Source organism: Moschus berezovskii, chromosome 9 (assembly GCF_049115385.1).
Source record: "Moschus berezovskii isolate FMDL1 chromosome 9, NW_MosBer_1.0, whole genome shotgun sequence".
Taxonomy (NCBI): Eukaryota; Metazoa; Chordata; class Mammalia; order Artiodactyla; family Moschidae; genus Moschus; species Moschus berezovskii.
Window position 1 is genome coordinate 12,441,829 of NC_142468.1, and position 18,794 is coordinate 12,460,622.

The 18,794-nt window shown below is 43.2% G+C and overlaps 1 protein-coding gene across 13 annotated transcripts in view; it reads right to left on the reverse strand.

Annotated features, from left to right (window-relative positions):
• The window catches only part of NRXN3 (neurexin 3), a 1,766,916-nt gene that overhangs the window by 197,093 nt on the left and 1,551,029 nt on the right, over positions 1-18,794 (reverse strand). For all 13 annotated transcript variants that reach the window (XM_088840264.1, XM_088840266.1, XM_088840265.1 and 10 more), the window contains one exon: positions 12,161-12,332. In XM_088840264.1, the coding sequence (XP_088696390.1) occupies positions 12,161-12,332 (172 nt within the window). The remainder of the gene's footprint in view (positions 1-12,160; positions 12,333-18,794) is intronic.

The window sequence follows — 18,794 nt, forward strand, 5'->3', positions numbered from 1 at the left end:
TGACTAACACGTATCAGACACCTGTCTAGGTAGAGGGGCAGAGTTCGTTAGCATTAGCCTAGACAGTCCAAGATTACAACCTAAATTCCATCCCATACCCAGCCTTGTCTGGTCCTCGGGTTCCATCAGACACATCCACATGCCGCTGAACCCTGTTCTCGCCTGACTGACAGCACTCTGCTGCACTCTTTGGAACTGCAGCTGGACTGTAGCACACAGGAGCGTTAGGCTTGCCTTCTAAGAGTTACAGACGGAAGTTCCAGATCTTCATGGACTAACTTATGACCCAGGGAGTTAATGTCATAAACCTCCAAATTCCATTCGCAAAGCGATGATAAGAATAGCCTCTCCTTAGGGCGACTGTGAAGATTTAATCTAAGAACCATGTTTAGTGCCTGACACAATAACTGCACAATCAAATTTAGGTTTAGTGTTACCTTGCTTCGGTACATGCAATTCTCTTCCACTGGACTATGAAACCCTTGAGGGCCTGGGTTGGTTTTGTTCCCATTAGACCCATCACCTAGCATGGATTCACATGTAAAGTACACTTTGAATAAACATTTGTTGAAAGGTGAATGAATGCATGCATAAAGAGATCACTCAGCTCAAATCCACTCCACTGATGAGAAGGAGGATTAGCAATATTTTTTATCTTAAAGGCAACATCAGTTAATAAAAAGACTTTTGAAGTGCTTCTGCTATTTGAAAATGCAATATAAAATTTTTTCTGGTCCGTTGTCCACTTACTTCCATCATTGGTTTTGCTATAACCTTTCACTTTTGGCCTTCATTGTCATTTTCTAATTCTGCACCTGGTCCCTAAGTATTCTTATGCAGCATTGTGTATCCATCATTTGCACTTGGCAAACCCCTCCAACCAGGCCAACACAGTGTCAGGGACTTATTGTAAAGCTGTAAAAGTACCGTGTGGAAAATTCATGCATCTCGTGGAGCAAACTGTGACTGTCACTGGGAACCTAATCCAATCCACGATAATTCCATGAATTGAAGATTAAAAGTGCCTCTTTGTCCTTGACTCATCTGTCCTTCCTTCTCTGACCCTCCTTTCCCCTTTCTTCAGGCTGCTGGGGTATTGACAGGGATTTAAGAGGAGTGGAAGGTCTTTATCTCTTTGAGATGAGCTGCAATATGATTACAATCGATTGAGTGATTTACAGTTTAGAGCGCCTTTCATTACCTCTGTGCTTTATAGAATTATAAACGACATCCTGTATGTGAATATATATTATTATTATTGGATATTTATGTACTATCTTCCTCTAAGAAGCTAAGCATTCTTTTTTTAGGCTTTAAATAACTGCAGGGACCCTGCAAAACTTGTGCAAAGCTTAAATTGAGGAGACTGAAAATTGGAAAGTTTTCCTATAAATAAAGCTGTATACTTGGGCGAGTGTTAGGACATTTGCTGCTCACATAACTCTGGGGCAGAGAGAAAATTGTGTTTCAGCTTAGGATAATAATTCTAGATTTTCATAATTAAAGTCAAATTCTGCAGGCCATAATTTCATTTACTGCTGGAGCTTCTCTGTGACAATGGACAAACAAAAACTTGTAATTCACTTGGCCCAGCTTTGGAATTATGCAATATTTGATGACTGTTTTAATTCAAAATAATTCTTGTTGTTACTAAGGCCTTGCATAGAGTAAGATGTTATTAGTATTTTTATGTCACACTATCGCAAATGAGCATAATTTGAAAATCACATTAAATTGTGACCATGCTCTAATTCTAAGCTTCAAAGGATCATTCCATGGATCGGGCTTAATAAAAATGTACTCATTATTCATAGAAATTAAGAAATCATTTTTCTTATATCCCTACTTAAATAGTGCCTAGAAGTGACCCTCAAATTTCTTATTCTTATTTCATTAAGCTCCTGGACTACAATATGTATAATACTTAACTTATGGGTAAATAAACAATTTTCATGCACCTTTTAATTAGTAAAAATTCAGCTTCTTCAAATCCCAAGACAGTCTATTGAAGATGAGAAAAACATAAACCAGGACTTAAGACTAAGTGTACATCTCATAAAGTCCTATAGGATTTTCCAGGAAAATTATTCTTCTGCTCAACAAATGTCTAGGCTCAAAGCACTGCCCTGTACACAAATGAATTCTATTCAGTTACTATAATTGCTATCATGTTATATAATAGAAAGTTTCATCGTTATAATAAGCTCCTTTGTATGCTATTTATTTTATAAATAACCTTGAGTCATGTGTTGGCCTAATGTCTCAGAAGCATATGCCACGTGTCTCTGTGCCCTTGTCCCATGTGTCCATGGGTACCTTTCCCTCTACTGGAAATATTCTTCTCTTCCATAGGATGATTACATAGATATTAAATAAAATCATGTGTAAATATATAATTTACATATATCTACGTACACATCTTTGTCTTTTTTGTCTTCTGGGTGGTTATGTTTAATTTTAGCATTAGCCAGAGGCCCACAGTTTACTTGAAACTCTTATCAGCTTCTAAGAGACATTGAGAGGGAGAGAAAGGCTCTAGGTTTGATAGCAGTAATTGTATTTAACTTGTAAGACACAAGGCTATTTATCTTGTGGCTGGGAACTTGCAGAAGAGAAAGGAGGTTTGCCTGATAAAACAAAAATTAAGGAAAAAATACTAACCACTCTCTCACTGCTCTCTCATTCTCCAAGTAAGACCATGAAACCGTAAAACAGACTTTCACCTAATGAAGCTCTTCCTGTCTGCTTAAATATGTTGCTGCTGCTGCTGCTGCTAGGTCACTTCAGTCGTATCCAACTCTGTGCGACCCCATAGACAGAAGCCCACCAGGCTCCCCCGTCCCTGGGATTCTCCAGGCAAGAACACTGGAGTGGGTTGCCATTTCCTTCTCCAATGTGTGAAAGTGAAAAGTGAAAGTGAAGTCGCTCAGTCATGTCCGACCCTTAGCAACCCCACGGACGGCAGCCTACCAGGCACCTCCATCCATGGGATTTTCTAGGCAAGAGTACTGGAGTGGCTTGCCATTGCCTTCTCCAAATATGTTGCTAGAAGGTAAAATAGGATGGTGAAAGGAAACAGCCTCCAAGTTCCCAAGGCCTGAGAGACGGTGAACAGGAAGGCAAGTGTCATAAATGCCCAGGGAAGTGCTGACTTCTAACTTGGCAGAAATAGAAAACTGAACTTGAGAGAAAACTTCTAAATTGTCCAGACTTGGGATAAGTCCCGAATTTCTGGGGCTTACCAGTGTCCCGGTGTATTACAGAGAGCCCCTGGAAGACACAGAGTGTGGTTAAACCCACAGCTCTCAAGGAGGATGGTCTTGGATCAGAATAACAGCTTGCTACGTGAGCCAGGTAAGTACCTGAACTCTCAGACTGCTCTTCCTCTGTAAAATGGGGACAGAATGACCTTGACCTCAAGGGTTCCATTAGGGCTAAGATGCTGAACATGAAGTAGGGAGTGTGTTGTAAACACTCAGCCAAGAGCGACCGTCACCATCTGGATAAGTCTGGCTCACAAACGCTGGCGTCTCCATTTACTCCATCTCTGAGACAACGACCCTATAAACTGAGTGGAGCACATGTGCAGGGCTTCCCTGTAGCTCAGACACTAATGAATCTGCCTGCAACACAGGAGACCTGGGGGTTCGATCCCTGGGTTGGGAGGATTCCCTGCAGAAGGGCATGGCAACCCACTCCAGTATCCTGGTCTGGAGAATCCCATGGACGGAGGAGCCTGGTGGGCTACATCCGTGGGGTTGCAAAGAGTTGAACAAGACTGACTGACACTAGTACTTGATATTATGACAGTGACTATGTAATGACAAAATGCATTAGATGCGTCCAGGAGGTATAGGAAGGTAAATGTGCATTGTCTTATCAATGGTGTAGATGAAGATTTATATAAAACAGAAAGAAGGAAATAAAAGAGAATATTCTAGTCCCACACTGTCCAATACCAGTCACCAGTATCAAAGTGTTAGCCTGAGACTTGAATGAAAAATGTGTTTGAAGTGAAGTGAAGTTGCTCAGTTGTGTCCGACTCTTTGCGACCCCATGGACTATAGCCTACTAGACTCCTCTGTCCATGGGATTTTCCAGGCAAGAATACTGGAGTGGCTTGCCATTGCCTTCTCCGCCCTAAGTGCCTAGGACATAATAATTGCACAATAAAAATAAACCTTCAGGGCCTCAGTCATACAAGTTATATGGCAAATGTGGTAGGTGTGGTTAGTGGCTACCACATTGAACAGTACTGGCATGCACTCTGAAGGAAGAAAAGAGAGATTCTTAGCTTTCTAAAGATCAGTGATTTTCAAACCTACCTGCACAAAGAATCACCTCGGGAGCTCCCTAAAACTACTGACGCCTGGACCAGTGCTTCTCAAGTTTCACAGTGCACATGAGTCAGCTGGGGACCTTGTTCAATTCAGATTCTGATTCAGTAGATTTAGAGTGGGGCCCCAGATTCTGCATTTTTAACAAGCTCTCAGGTGATACTGAAGTTGCTGATGCGTGGGCCACACCCCAGACCAATTAAATTAGATCACCTGGGCCTGGGGCCTGGGCACCCAGAGAGTTTTAAAACTTCCCGAGAATCCCATTTGCAGCCAGGTTAAAGAATGCTGCTTCTCTCTCACACACACATACATATATGTATGTGTATGTGTGTGTCCCATGTATATATGTGTGTGCATACGTACATACACATATATGTACATATAAGTATATATAAAATTAAATGTTTTTCACCAAAGACAAACCCTAGGAAGCTGAAAGTCTCTTGTAAATAGAAACTCACCCACCTCTGAATCCTAATTCATTCCTGACAAATTGGGGAAAAAAAATGACTGTTTAGCCACGCAAGTATTTAGCATACACTGGTTTGATCAATTAATTGATACATCTTGTGATCAAATATTTGAAGAACTTATTGCAAGGCGGTTTTAAAATATACTTAGCAATGTTCAAACACCTTTACTAAGTGAGTCTATTTGATGCTATAGCTCTACAGTCTGGAAATCATGCTCAAATATGGCTTTCCCTTTGGGTTGAGTTTATACTTCTTATTCCTTTTGCCGGACTTCACCATCTATGTTTTTTCTCCAGTTGAACTGAAAGTAACACTTGTCCTGAACGGATGAATGAGCAGGTAGATGGGGCTTGTTTTAATGTGCGCTTCAACTCTGGCAAGGCCTCAAATGTTTGCAGGCAAAGACGAAAGAAAAGGAAAAAAAACCTCCTGGCTAGGAATTAATGAAAACTCAAGGCCTGAGAAATTCCAGCATCATGTCAAGCACACAGACTTGTTTTTAACCCTTCAAAGTCTCAGTTTTCTAGGATGAGAGGTGAATAACAACAACAAAACACTTCTCTTATCCCCATGTCTGCTGTCTAAACAATGAAGGGATAATAAGCATTCGAAATGAAATACGCTGAAGACTTTCTTTAACTCAGTAATTCTCAACCAGGGGCAGTATATCCCCAGGAGACATTTGATGTTCGTGGAGACGCTACTGGAATAAAGTGGGTGGAAATCAGGGGGTCCTGCTAAACATCCCACAATGCACTGGGCAGCCGTCACAGCAAAGGATTATCCAGCCCTGAATCTCAACAGCACCAAGGCTGAGAAATCCTACTAACTAAACAAGCTCAGGCAAGGACTTCTATTTAAGAATATCTTAATAAAAAAATAAAAATGAACATCTCATAACCTCGTGTCCGTATCGGTAAAATGATGACTTGGAGAAAGAGGAAAATGAGAAAGAAATTTGAGGAAGTGCAATCTGAGGATGAGGACGGGTATCTTGGATCCTCCCCTCATGATGTGTGATACTGGTTATTTTGACTTTCAGAGGCTCAACAATCTAACCTTAATATGAGCATGGTGGTAATAATACCAAACACAGTCCCCTCACAGGAGGGGATCAGGAGTAAAGGCAGAGAGGTATAGGAAGGTGAGCATCAGTAAGCACTGCTGCTGCTAAGTCACTTCAGTCGTGTCCGACTCTGTGCGACCCCATAGACGGCAGCCCACCAGGCTCCCCTGGGATTCTCCAGGCAAGAACACTGGAGTGGGTTGCCATTTCCTTCTCCAATGCATGAAGGTGAAAAGTGAAAGTGAAGTCGTGCCCGACTCTTAGCGACCCCATGGACCACAGCCTACCAGGCTCCTCCGTCCATGGGATTTTCCAGGCAAGAGTACGTGTGCTAAGTCACTCAGTCGTGTTCGAGTCTTTGGGACCCCACGGACTGCAGCCCGCCAGGCTTCCCTGTCCATGGAATTTTCCAGGCAAGAACATTGGTGCTTAGTTGCTTCAGTCGTGTCCGACTCTCTGCAACCCCATGGACCATGGCCTGCCAGGCTCCTCTGTTCATAGGATTCTCCAGGCAAGAACACTGGAGTGGGTCACCATTTCCTACTCCAGGAAGCACTATAGCAATAGTTTATTTATCAGTATAGCTTTTACTTTCAATCCCTATTAAAAAAAAAAGGGTTCTGTGGGGCTTGACACATTCGAACATAAAGAAAGTGTTTTCTGATCTGGTGTCCTTGAAGGGGAACCACGTCTACACCTTTTTTCATGTTCTGAGTCGGGTGGTCAAACAGGATTGAAAAATAGGTCACTGGTGGTCATTTTACTGACAGAGGAGAGGCATCAAATCAAGAGCACGTCCATGAACTCGGTGCGTGACGTCAAGGAAGGAGGGACACTGAGACTCTGCTCTTCTCAGCACCGCCTGCCACGGGAAGATGGCGAGGTTTACACATTGAAGCTGCTTATCCATCTTCATTTTCCAGGAAGCCTGGATCTAACCTGAGCAGTCCCATCATTGTACCATGTTCCGGGTTCTGAAAGCCCTGAGCACCTGAGTCCCAACAGCACCCCCTATTCACGGCAGAGAGAGGATCTTTAATATCCCCAATCTGCTGAGCCTCCCAGGGGATCTAAAGAAGTTGCTCAGTCGTGCCCGACTCCTTGCGACCCCATGTACTGTAGCCTGCCAGGCTCCTCCGTCCATGGGCTTTTCCCAAGAGTACAGGAATGGTTTGTCATTTCTTTCTCCAAGGGATCGTCCCAACCCAGGGATCGAACCCAAGTCTCTCGCACTGCAGGCAGACGTTTCAGCGTCTGAGCCACCAGGGAATCCAGATGCTATTTGAGCATTTAATTTACAAAGGAGAGTAGTATCTATTAGAGAGTCAATCAACTTGTTCCCCACTGCCAAAATTACCTGCAGCTCCTGTAGAAAGTGAAAGTGAAGTCACTCAGTCGTGTCTGACTCTTTGCAGCCCCATGGACTGTAGCCCGCCAGTCTCCTCCGTCCATGGAATTCTCTAGGCAAGAATACTGGAGTGGGCACCCATTCCCTTCTCCAGAGGATCTCCCCGACCCAGGGAGCGAACCCGGGTCTCCTGCACTGCAGGCGGACTCTCTACTGTCTGAGCCACGGGGAGATCTAGAGCCGGGGCTAAAGTTAATTCCTCACACTCGACTCACCTTTCACTTCCCCTCCCTTGTCCCCTCCACCATCCTGTGTCAAGAAAGCAATTAGAGGCTTTATAAGGAACATCTGTCAGTGCCTGGGTGCTAACTCTGGGCATATTCTTCTTTTATTGCCCTCTCCTGTTCCTTAGCCTTTCTATTTTCAGGTTCAAAGAAAGAAGCTGCTTTTGAGTCGGATCTCCCAGAATTAAGAGATAGAAGATTCTGATGGCGACAGAACTATTTTCATTTTGGAGCCTTCCTGATACACGAAGAGCCAGTACTACCTGCCATGGGCCCAGCTGGTTTCTACATCCTTCACAGTGGGACGTTTCAGTCGAGTCACTCAAAATCCTATAAATGTCTGTGAGAAGGTTCTGGAGTTGACCCATTCATCCTGGTGTACAGGGACCTGCTGAGCAAAAAGAGCTTCCTGAGAGCATGGCCTCAGGATGGGGTGAGGTAACTGAATATCCTGTAGGAGTGCCTCTGCAATTCTCTCCTGTTTAAACGGTAGCTTGAGACAAGTAGCACAACTTGACTCCTCTTGGGGGTTTCTAGACTTATCAGTAGCAGTAAGAAAGAAACAGGGTCACTTGCAGAGATGTGGATGGACCTAGAACCTGTCATACAAAGTGAAGTAAGTCAGAAAGAGGAAAAAAAAATATCGCATATTAATGTACATACGTGGAATCTAGAAAAATGGTGCAGATGAATCTATTTCCAGGACAGGAATAGAGACACAGATGTAGGGAATGGACATGTGGACATGGAAGTGGGGAAGCAGAGAGTGGGACGGACTGGGAGATTAGGATTGACGTACACACACCGCCACTGTGGAATCGATTGCTGGTGGGAACCTGCTATAAAGCACAGGAAGCTCGGCTTGGGGATTTGTTTTGACCTAGAGGGGTGTGGTCGGAGAAGGCAATGGCAAGCCACTCAAGTACTCATGCCTAGAAAATCCCATGGATGGAGGAGCCTGGTGGGCTGCAGTCCATGGGGTCGCTAAGGGTCGGACACGACTGAGCGACTTCACTTTCACACATTGGAGAAGGAAATGGCAACCCACTCCAGTGTTCTTGCCTGGAGAATCCCAGGGACGGGGGAGCCTGGTGGGCTTCCGTCTATAGGGTCACACAGAATCGGACACGACTGAAGTGACTTAGCAGCAGCAGAGGGGTGTGGTAGGGGAGGGTGGGAGGGAGATTCAAGAGGGAGGTGATATATGTAAACATACAACTGATGAACTTTGCTGTACAGCATACGCTAACACAACATGCTAAAGCAATTATACTCCAACAAACAAAAAAAACAAGATGGCTTGGGGAATGGATGAATATATCACTTTTGCAGAAACTATATAAAGATCTTGACCAAGTTGCTTTGTTCTTCGATACCTAGATACAGAGGGCATTTTGATCTTATGGTTGAAAAATAAACAAATATCGCCAGATTGCTCTAACGAAGCTTTAAATTTAGTAAAATGGATCCCTTCAGTAGCACAGGAAAATAAGAGGGAGAGAAAATAAGGTATCCAGACCTGAAAAGGTGAGACACTCCTAGGAAGTCCTGGTTCAACTACAAAGCTAACTTCCCAAAGCCATTTCCAATCCAGGTAACGGGGGAAAGTGACAGCTTCTTTAAATACTCAGTATTCCTCCAACTGCTTCAGGGAAGTACATTACCATTGTCGTTAGGAGGACAGCTTGGTCTCACTACAAATGAGTCTTCTAGAACAGCTAAGAGAACTTGTCTTTTTTAAAAGAGGATTTTCTACTCCAACCACCTTTGTGTGGTTATTGTACTGATCTTTGTAATATGACACTTTAAGAAAAGGAATAAATATAAGATGACACAAGAAAGATGCTCATTTCTCTCTTTTCATTTTTCAAAATATCCCCCAATTTGCTATGGGAGGAATATTAGAAATGGCGCTCAGCTTGGAATCGGAGAATCTGGTCTCAGTTCTGTCCCTCATTTCGTATTCTCTCATGACCTCAGGAAAAAACACAATATCTCCCCTGGTTTCATTTTAAATTTGAAACAGAGAATAAAGATGTCTACCCTGCCTAATTTACAGGCTATTTAATGAAGTAGTCTGTATGAGTGAATATGTAACAGTAAGAAACGCTAGTCAAAGGTTTGCTAATCCTCAGAGCTAACATTCATTGAGTAATGACTTATCTGCCCCAGCATTATACAGGATATTTTACACATATATTCACATTAGCCCCGGAGAGTAGTAGTATCATCATCACGTGTTATAGACTAGGAAACAGAGACTCGGGAGGATCAACATCTTCATTAAGGTTTGGAACTGGATCACCAAATAGGAAGAAAGAGCCCTTATCTAGAGAACTAAGAAAGCAGGGAGAATAACACAGGAAAATGTGGGGAGAAAGAATCTGACATATTTTTGAAAGCATTATAGAGACCCTCAGAGAAAAAAGTCAGAACTGTGAGAAATTCTTACACTTATTTTACACATGTGGGGACATGTGCCAAACATTTTAGAGCTTAGGGCATTTCAAGGTCTTAATTTAGCAGGCCTTGGAATTACAGCTAACGGGACCAGGATCCCAACTCCAGCCAGTTGACTCCAAAGCCCATACTTATAACTGCTATACTGTACCATGTACTGCAACAATAACACATATTATTACTAAATAACAGTTACCAATATTTACTAGTCATAATGGTTTTCAGTGGGAAGCAATGCCATTAAAGAAAAATTTATTCTGTTTTGAAAACATAGGAAACGACCCATAATCTGGAACTAAAGATACAAAGAGACAGGCACACAGCTGGGGTGACTGGTTTTCTTACATATATGTGGCTTTAAAAACAGCCATTAAAGAGCCTGCTCACTGCTAGCAGCAAACTCATGAATTCCGTATTGGCTCAGGGCAAGTGTTAGCATCAGTTTAGAATCTTTGAAATTCCTAATAGAAACAGAACAATCCCTACAGCAGCAGCAGCAGGGCCAATGATAGTACGCACAGAGAGGGATTGATTTTTCCTATGAACAAATGAACAGTTTGTAAGATTTCAGGCTATTTTGATGGCTCCCACTCCTCAGCCCCTGGAGTTGGAGCAAGAAGCATTTAAAAATCAGGTCTATTAGTGCCTGGTGAATGTGGATGATGCTGAGAATTCACAGTAGCTGCTAACACCTCTGGCTTTCCTCAAAGGCTCAGTGATAAACATAGAAGGTCATCTTGATGCCTATAAGAATCTGAGAAGTGCTAAGAGTATGTTGAGAGACTCCCAGCAAAGACTGAGCTAGATACTGTATGGTGAGATGGATATTGAGATGGTGGATAAGTGAGTGGGTGGGGCCTTGTGCTTCAGTACTTTGGGGGTCTTGTATGTTCGTCTGTGAATGCTTCCGTAAATCTTAATCCAGACATAGGAGGACTATGCCTGATAGAAGAAAAACCCAGTAGCACAGTTACTTCTGATTGGCTTTTAAAGAAAAGCAATGCTGACTCAGGCATGAAAAAAATAATCCCAGCCTTCAAGCAATGTGACATTCTTGGGCCACAAATAGGCAAATGTACTTTACATATTTCTCTCATGTATGATGATTATTAGCTAAATGGCTCTGACACTTCTGGAAAGGTGCTTCTGGCTTCCTCACCCCTGGGCCACCTCACTAAAAGGAAAGTGGTAACAGTGAGAAAATCATGGGCCATTTGGAGTGTAGGAGAGAGAGAGTTAGGCATCACATACGTGCCCACATTAGTGACAAGTTCAATATTCTGAGCTATTCTCTTGTATGCACAGGTGATAATGCAATGATGAAGCAACAAGTCTTTAGCCAAAGAATTTTTCCTCCCATTCTGGGCATTTGTACAATCAGCACTCAGGCTCTCCGTAGAAGTGAAAGATAAGAGGGAAAGCTAAGGGATTATTTGAACAGTCTTTCTAAAGAAGGCAACCTTTCTTCCCACTGCCCTTGATTCAGCCATCTGGCCCTGGGAGTTTTCTCCTTGACTATAAAATTTAAACAACTGATGAACCCCTCTCCCTCCCATACCAGCATGCCTATTAAAATGCCTGTTAGGACCGATCTCTGAAAATCAAGGTAGGCTAGTATAAATGACAGCGGGAAAAAAAAAAAAGGGCAAAGTCAACCAAATGAATGAAATTCCACACTGAAGTTTTTCTCTCCCTGTTACTCTGACTTGATGCTCCTCAAGTTTAGCAAATTTCCTTTAACAGGCTTTCTGCCATCTCTGGCCATCTGTATGTTCAACCACACCTGACCAAACGGTGCCACAACCATTAATCAATAATCACATTGATTATTCCATGAGTATGGATACTTGCCTATGTTAGAGATGATAGCCCTTACCCACATTACTCATCATCTGCAGTGCCCCAGCAAATCTATAGTCATTGTATTTGGTATGAGCCAGTCGGGCACCATTAATCAGACAAGAGAAGTATTCAGTGCATAGTTGGGAAGTCTCCAGAAGCTCCTATCCTGAACCCAGTCCTAAATAAATATTCAATAACTTAGCTTCTCATCCAAAAAAAAAAAAAGAATGATGTACGCTTAATATTCAGTGTTTTCCTGATCTGGTGACAGTCGTGAGAAAGTCACCAGTTGGAGGCAAAAATGGGAGAACAAATGAGAGTCTGGTCATCGAGAGTCAAACATGTACCTGTGGGATAATGCTCGTTCACTGGCCAATTGTCCACCTGCAGTGTGGCGTTGCCGCCGTTCCTGGTGAAGCGCACCACGTGGTATTTGCCATCATTGACCGGAGTCCTCTCCTCTTTGATGGAGATGTCAACGGTGCCAATATTGAAGACAACTCCGATCTTCCCCTGTTCCTATAATAAAGAGACACAAAAGGCAAGTCACCACCAGCCGCAAGGTTTTCTCCCTTTCAAGTCGATCCTGAAACTAACAATGAATCTGTAGGTACCCCAGAGAGAGCTGTCAGCTTGAAGTTAATAATAGTATCCTACGTTTCTCCACGGGCTTTCATCCCGAACATAAAAGTCAAAGGTACAAAGCCACCCAAATTGCTCTCAGAGGCCGCACTGCACAGGTTACATCATTTGATTGCCCTCAACAGATATCAAAGCTGGAACCACAGAACTACCGAACAAGTGAGTAAGGACACTGCAAGGTTCTGGGAGATGAATTAGGCCTGTTTTTAAGAAAAGGCTAATCAGACACTGAATTGTAGGCTCCTTTGCAATTCAGACTTAGGATTAAAAGGGAAATACAAGGCTGCTTGCACTCTGGGGACAATCAAGACCCAGAGGAGGTGGACACAATGGTTAAGAGCCAATTCCATAGAAGGCGGCACTGTAGGTTTACTCCTGGTGACACTTTCTGCAGGTTGAAAGAATTTGGAAAACTTATCCTCAGGGGAGGCAGCTGGAACTGAGCTGGGGTTTTCCGAGTCAGACGCTGGCACTCTTCCTACGCTTGTAGCCCTATTCCTAAGATTAATCCAAAGAGGGAGGTAATATTCACTGCTACAACTTTATGTTACACAGCAGAAGAGAACCTCAGTGGCCTTAACACAGACTTCTAGAAGGAAGAACACAACGAATTCCAGACACGACTGAAGCGACTTAGCAGCAGCAGCAGCAACATTAGTGCAATGAAGGTGACGACTGTGGTGAAGATGCTGGTGGTGGTGACATTATCCAACCCCTGGGAAGTGCCTAGAAACACTGACATGTAAATAACAATGCTATTAGAAGTCTTACTCTTCTCTTCTAATAATTGGTTATGACTAAGAGTTGGAATTACTATTCAGAAGATGACACAGCATCATTGATCAAATATAATCAGTCTCTTGCCACCTCTATGAATGTATCAGCATGCAGGGTGTCAGGAGACATCTTTCTCCATTTCTCTAGTTGTCAGGCTTATTGGTTAAACAGTTGGTTGGACTTGCAAAAATAATAAAATTTAGCTGCAATTCTGATGTTCTACAAGACTGAGTCACAATATTTATTCCCATGGTCTCTGCTGTGCTCTATTTCTTTATATTCATGAGGAAGAGGAGGGATAAAGGATGGAGAAGAATATGGGAAAAGAAGTCCAGAATCCACGGAAACCAAGACATAGGAGAGATTGCCCTGAATCTCATTTATTAATTTGGCTCATTCAGTATGTAAATACACTATTTATTAAGCACTCACTATACACAAAGTTGGGGCTTCCTCTGTGGCTCAGACAGTAAAGAGTCTTCCTGCAACGCAGGAGACCTGGGTTTGATCTCGGGGTCAGGAAGATCCCCTGGAGAATGGAACTGCAACCCACTCCAGTATTCTTGTCTGGAGAATTTCATGGTCAGAGGAGTCTGGAGGGCTACAGTTCATGAGGTTGCAAAGAGTCAGACATGATTGAGTGACCAAACGCGCATGCGCGCGCACACATACAGACACACACACACACACACACACACACACACACACAGACACTTAGAGTCAGTAAGAGTTCTGCTGAGAGTTTAGGTACTTGTTTCCGTGTAGTTTGCCACACATCACTTATTTTCCCAGAAGACAGGCTTTCCTCCACTAGCCAATTTTCCTTTGGTATGTGAACACATCTTGTGCCCAATAAAAGAATGAATAAGGGCCTAGGACTCTTAATCTTCAAAAGCAGGAATCTAGACTGCTTTCAGTACGCAGGGATACTTAGAAACATCACTGCTTCCTTTGTGCCCTGACAGCGCAGCATGCGACATAAAACGACGTCTGCAATTTCCATGTTCTGTTCTCTGGGAGAAGTGATTCGGGTGCCTCCCCAAATGGAGACTAAACATACTCATCTTCTTAAGTTTTTAAGAAACAAGATTTCTTAAGTCCCTATGTGTTGTGACAGTGTGCTCTCAGCTTTGTTTTGCTTTCCTATCTCTGCATCTCCGGCACGAAACAAAGTACCTCCTATTAAAACATGACGCATGCGTAAATAAACCTGATGATGGCTTCCTTTGCATCTTTCATACCCATAATTCATAGTATTATGATCCATTTTATTTTTTCTCCTTAATTCTTTGGGAATGTAGACATGACAACATGACTTTTCTGCTTTTTCTTACTTAAAAAGTTGGCATGAACTTCTTAGAGTATGTGTGTGTATGTGTTGGTACCTAATCATCCCCAAGCCTAAACAAGCAACACTATAAAAACCTGTGCCTTGCTAAGTCACTTCAGTCGTGTCTGTAGCCTGCCAGGCTCCTCTGTCCATGGGATTCTCCAAGGCAAGATCCTGGAGTGGGTGGCCATTTCCTCTTCCATAACAATCTGAGTCATAACCTTTCTAGCAGAACTGAAGGACTAGGGGAGTTAGGAAACCATGACTGCAGATACCATCACTCCACTGCCCACCCCTGTGGGCTGCTGATTGCACCACTGTTCTTCTATAAAAAACCACTGTATAAATCCTGGATGCGTGGAACGGACGGTTGGTGATTCAATTCACCTCAGAGTCACTAATTAATCAGGGATGGAGAACGGTTTCAGGGGGAGAGAGGAGACCTTGAAACCAGCCTTCTGCAGCTTTTCAGCAACAGCAGAGGCAAGTACAGTTCTGGCTCACTGAGTGGTCTGATGAGCGAGATACGTTCACTTGGGCAGCTTTTCTGCAAGATCCATAATAGATTCAGGCAAAGAAAAGATTTAATCTCTGCCAGAATAAACATTGGGTCCTTATCTCAGGCGCCACACATTTGCCATTGCAATCGCTGTTTCGGAGAGGTCTTCTTAATCCTGCTCGCGCGCTGCCCCTGTCAGGGGAGACCCTCACCCACACGTTTCACTGTGTTTCCTGCACTGGTAAATGTGGCTGTGCTGGACCTCAGATGTGGTCTCCTCCCTCGCAGTAATAAGATTTCATTACTGCAAGCTCCTCGTCATTTGTCTTGGGACCACAGTGGCATTATAATCTGTGGCTAACTGCTCTGTCTCAGTTCATTACAAACTTAGTGGCAAATACCCATAGAGTTGCCCAGGCTTGAATCCATCATGCTCAGCTGCCATGAAAATAAACTCTGCTGGCACAGGTGTCCAGAAAAGAGAAGATGAGAAACACTTCAAAACACTGGCTTTGGAGTCAACCCTGACTAACCTTGGGCAAGTTATTTAACTTTTCTGAACCCACGTCTTAATAAGATATTATGGGGACAGGAGACCTGCTTTACATACTTTGGAGGACTGTTATAACACGACTAATATGATAATCATGAATGTCATGATAGTCATGATTTCATAACTGAAATGACATGATTAATATGATAATACTTCATAGATAATAAAATATGACAGACACATATGAGATGCATGAGAACAGGAGAATGAAGCAGCCAATCACTGGACCATTTAAAACAGTCTGTGATTACCAGAGAGACTAACTGGTTCAATATGATAAACACAGGTTATAGCATCTCTTAGTTCAAACAATACCACTGACTTTTAAAATATATGACCTTGGGCAGGCAGGCTGTTTAACTTCTGGTATTTTCTCTGTAAAGGGACAAATGGAGGGTTTAGAAGAATACATGTGAGTGCAGCACACAGCATATGGCTGAGTATACACTGGGAGCTCCATAAATGTCAGGTGCCTTTTCTCTGTCTTTCTCCTTGTGAGTGTAGCTGAATGTAGAGGGACAAGCCAAGGATTGACTGGTCTGGAAACACTGTTATTAAGGAACACTGTAGAAATAAACGTGCCGTGCTGTGCTCAGTCACTCAATCGTGTCCGACTCTTTGCGACCCCGTGGACTCTGGCCCACCAGGCTCTTCTGTCCATGGGGACTCTCCAGGCAAGAATACTGGAGTGGGTTTCCATGCCCTCTTCCAGGGGATCTCCCCAACCCAGGGATCGAACACAGGTCTCCCACATTGCAGGTGGATTCTTTACCATCTGAGCTATCAGCGAAGCCCAGAAATAACTGTAAATTTTAGCAAATAGAACACTAAAAATACAAGATTTGCACAGTTGCTTTTCTACCACAATTTGGTAGTGTCTCTCTCTCCACGTTCCTTGGTCCCTTTTATAAGCCTCTCCAAGACAAGTAAAGTGTAGCTGCAAAAAACAGCATGACTATAAATTTTAATAACTCCAAACCCTTCACCGCTAAAGTTGCTACCAAGGCAATCATTTCAATCTATGTTCCTCCTTGATATTAAATACAAAGACAAGTGGTAAATCAGAAGACATTACCAAAGAATCCTCAAGTGCATTCAGGAAAAAACTGAACAGTACAGAAAACAGCTGTCTTTAAACTGTCAGTAAGTCATTCTTCATCAGTAATGACTCTTTATGAGCCCACCTGGTTCCTCAAATTAGTCCAGCTCCAGCTTTCCGATCCCTCATCAACCAAATCACAGTTACTGCTATGGAGAAGACCCTAGAGATGCTACAATACTGGAGTCAGATTTCAGGAGCAGAAATGCATATGGGCAAGAAAAATCCTCAGAAATAAAGGTCTCCTTGAAGGTGGTCTCCTCAATCACTCCAGAGTGCCCCAGGGGAAGGCAGAATGCACTGGCTGCTATTTTGGAAAACTGCAGTTGAAAGAAACAGAACTGGGGCTCTCAAACATATGCCATGATGATATACAAATAAAGTGGTTCTCAATATCTCAATTTCTGGCTTCACACAGAATTTCTGAGTTCAGTGTTAGGTGATCACACAAGATAACAACACGTATGTGAGCCCTCTTGGGGTCAGACACTGAGGTCCACCATACTCATTTCAGAATTCGGGGTAGAGTTAATAAAGTGGTCCATGGCACTGTTTACTACAGTGGTAGTTCTCCTCCATCATGGGCTCATAGGAAGAGAAATTCTGGGCCCACCTGTGATAGTAGGGCCAACGGACCAGGGTTGTTCAATAAAATCAGGTGTTGGCCAATAAAACCAGGGGTTGGCCAATAAAACCCTGAGCCATCCATTCAATTGCTGATGTGAGACCTGCCAGAGTTCTCCCATTTGCTCCGAAGCAGGGCTTCCCAGGTGACTCAGATGGTAAAGAATCTGCCTGTGATGCAGGAGACCTGGGTTCGATCCCTGGGTTGGGAAGATCCCCTGGAGAAAGGGATGGCTACTTACTCCAGTACTCTTGCCTGGAAAATTCCATGGACAGAGGAGCCAGGTGGGCCAGACTATAGTCCATGGGGTTGCAAAGAGTCGGACAAGACTGAGTGACTAACACTTTCACTGCACCCAGAAAATTCCTGATAGTAGCTTCTTTGTCAGTCTGGGTCGTTGAGTGGGGACGACAACAAGCCACAATGCCGCAGACGAGGAACATGTGAGAAACAAAGCTTTGGTGCTGCATGCCAGCAAAGATTTGAAGCTGTTTGCTACGGCAACATAACCCAGGCTATCTGGATGATGAGCTATGTGCTCGGCGAATAATTTTAAAATTCTCACAATTACCCTCCAAATTTAATAGGTTAAAAAGATGAAGATTCAGAGATTTGAGAATTCACACAACTGCTATGCAATGTATTTGATATTAGAATACAGGTCTGTCCGACTTTACAACCCATGGACTTTTCACCTTGTTCAGTTCAGTTCAGTCGCTCAGTCGTGTCCGACTCTTTGCGACCCCATGAGTCACAGCACGCCAGGCCGCCCTGTCCATCACCAACTCCCGGAGTTCACCCAAACTCATGTCCATTGAGTTGGTGATGTTTCCATTATACGTATTACATGTTGCAACTGAGTTATGTATGTACGACGGTATACACATTACACATTATACACTTTACATCTGTATAACCTGCCTGATCTGTCTGCCTAAAGTACTTGTGTGCATTTCACATGCAGGGATCTTAACAGGTGCTCAGTAAGTGCTTGCTAAATTAATGGATGAGTGAATGAATAGTAAATTAGAATGTGTGGTCACTATAGAAAAAAAAAGAATTGTGCTAATAAGCTTTTACACCATGGGAAGCTAACTGGGATTTGAACACTATAGGATAAAGCAGAGAACTGGTTATCTATATTGAGAATTTTATTTGCAATACATCTTAGAAAAGAAAGTGAAAGTGGAGTCACTCAGTCGTGTCCAACTCTTTGCGACCCCGTGGACTGTAGCCTACCAGGCTCCTCTGTCCACAGGATTCTCCAGGCAAGAATACTGGAGTGGGTAGCCATTTTCTTCTCCAGGGGATCTTCCTGACTCAGGGATTGAACCCAGGTCTCCCACATTGCGGGCAGATGCTTTAACCTCTGAGCCACCAGGGAAGCCAAACATATAGTCTCATTATGCTTTATATACACAATCTAAGAATACAAGAACTGTCAGTCACTCCGTTG